At 38.8% G+C, this 1,584-nt stretch overlaps 1 protein-coding gene across 1 annotated transcript; it reads left to right on the top strand.

Moving 5' to 3' along the window:
* The first annotated feature begins 354 nt into the window (after positions 1 to 354).
* LOC124939074 (keratin, type I cytoskeletal 9-like) lies at positions 355 to 1,179 on the top strand. The gene has a single exon (XM_047479584.1). It carries the CDS (start codon positions 355 to 357, stop codon positions 1,177 to 1,179), a length of 825 nt encoding a protein of 274 aa, XP_047335540.1.
* The last annotated feature ends 405 nt before the right edge of the window (positions 1,180 to 1,584 follow it).

Raw genomic sequence — 1,584 nt, 5'->3', positions numbered from 1 at the left:
GGAATCAGAAGTATTAGAAACTCATGTTCTAAAGGCAGAAAAATCTCCAGTGAAAGAGACAGGGGCTGATCAGCCTATTGAAGCACAATCTGAGGGGGAACCCTCGAAAGAAGATGAATCTGATAAGAGTCCTCCAGATGAAAGGGAACAAGCTGAAAACGATAATTCATCAGAAGGATTTCCATCTCCTCGATCACCTCCTGAAATAACTGTTGCGAACATTTTGAAAGAGTTACCGATTTACCCCTTCATTACGGAGAAAATTTAGAACTGATTCTTAAGGTTTGTGAAGAAATTCTCAAAGATCAAGAGAAGTCTAAAGATGCATCTGAGGAAGAAGAACCATAGTATTTTATGCAGGTTCATACTCATGTTAGTCCCATTCAAACCGCTCCTGCCAACTCTCAAGAAGTGTCATCTACTGAAGAAACCTCCCTTGGACGAGCAAAGCTCTTAAAGTCTATGGTGGATATGATGAGCACTCCGCAAAAGAATATGTTGGATATACAGTTCAGAATGACGAATCTTGAGAAGGGATATAGTTCAAACAAGAAAGAATTTTCTTCTTTTCTTGCAACTCAGAAAGAATTGGAGAAGACGATGAAGAGAAATACTTACGAAATAAACATAGTCAACACTACCTATTCCAAGTTTGAAAAGAATCTTTTCAAAAGACAATCGGCGAAGTTTGAGGAAAAAAGAGAATTTTACTTGAATCTTAATCAAGAAATTATGACGGGAATGAATCTTGTTCAAGATCAAATGGTTGAGGTAACCAAGCATATGAATAGAGTCGACGCTGAACGTATGGAACAAGCTGACTCTTTTGCACGATCGATTCAAGCAATGGAAGACGTTGATGTTGTCGCTGAGAAAGAGAAACCCCTTATTGCCCTTGAAGCTGATATTGTTAAAAAGGGGGAAGGTAGTTCAAGAGGAGGTGGCGGTAGTTCAAGTGGTGGTGCTTCGACAGGTACCAGATCAAAAAGAAAAGCCGTTGAGGAAGGAAGTTGTAGACCATTCAAAAGAGGCGGAGGTCGCGGTGGTGACCGAGGTGGTGGAAGTGGTGGAAGGGGTGGTCGTGCTCCTAGTGGTGGCCGTGCTCCCGTCCCTCAATTCCGTAATCTCCTGACTGGTAAAGGGTTTACTGATCCAAACGTGAAAAGGGAAGGACAATAATCTCTTTTGTTTATTTATCTTTAGTTGGTTTTTGGAACTTGGTTTTTTGAACATGGTTTTGGAACTTACGTTTGAAGTTTGTGAACTAATATTATTCTTATTTTAATTTAATGGGTGGTTATCTCATCTTATTAATTTTGCAAAGTTTTAATATCATCAAAAAGGGGAAACTGTTGGGTCAAATTAGTTTGACTAACGTTATTTTAATGATGTATTAGTAAAACTTTGATGAAGAATGAGGCTAAGTCGTTTAATTGTTTTTGTGCAGGTGCATCAACATATACTAAATTAGACATGAACTGAAACAAGCTAATTAGACGTGAAACGTAATTAAACGTACAGTCTATCCGATTTACGTAGTTAGACGTGCAGTCTGACAGATACGTAGTTAGACATGCAGTCTAA

The sequence above is a fragment of the Impatiens glandulifera genome, chromosome 5, assembly GCF_907164915.1.
Source record: "Impatiens glandulifera chromosome 5, dImpGla2.1, whole genome shotgun sequence".
Classification (NCBI taxonomy): domain Eukaryota; kingdom Viridiplantae; phylum Streptophyta; class Magnoliopsida; order Ericales; family Balsaminaceae; genus Impatiens; species Impatiens glandulifera.
The sequence above is the reverse complement of the archived record's forward strand: the minus strand, read 5'-3'. Positions and strand labels throughout refer to the sequence as shown.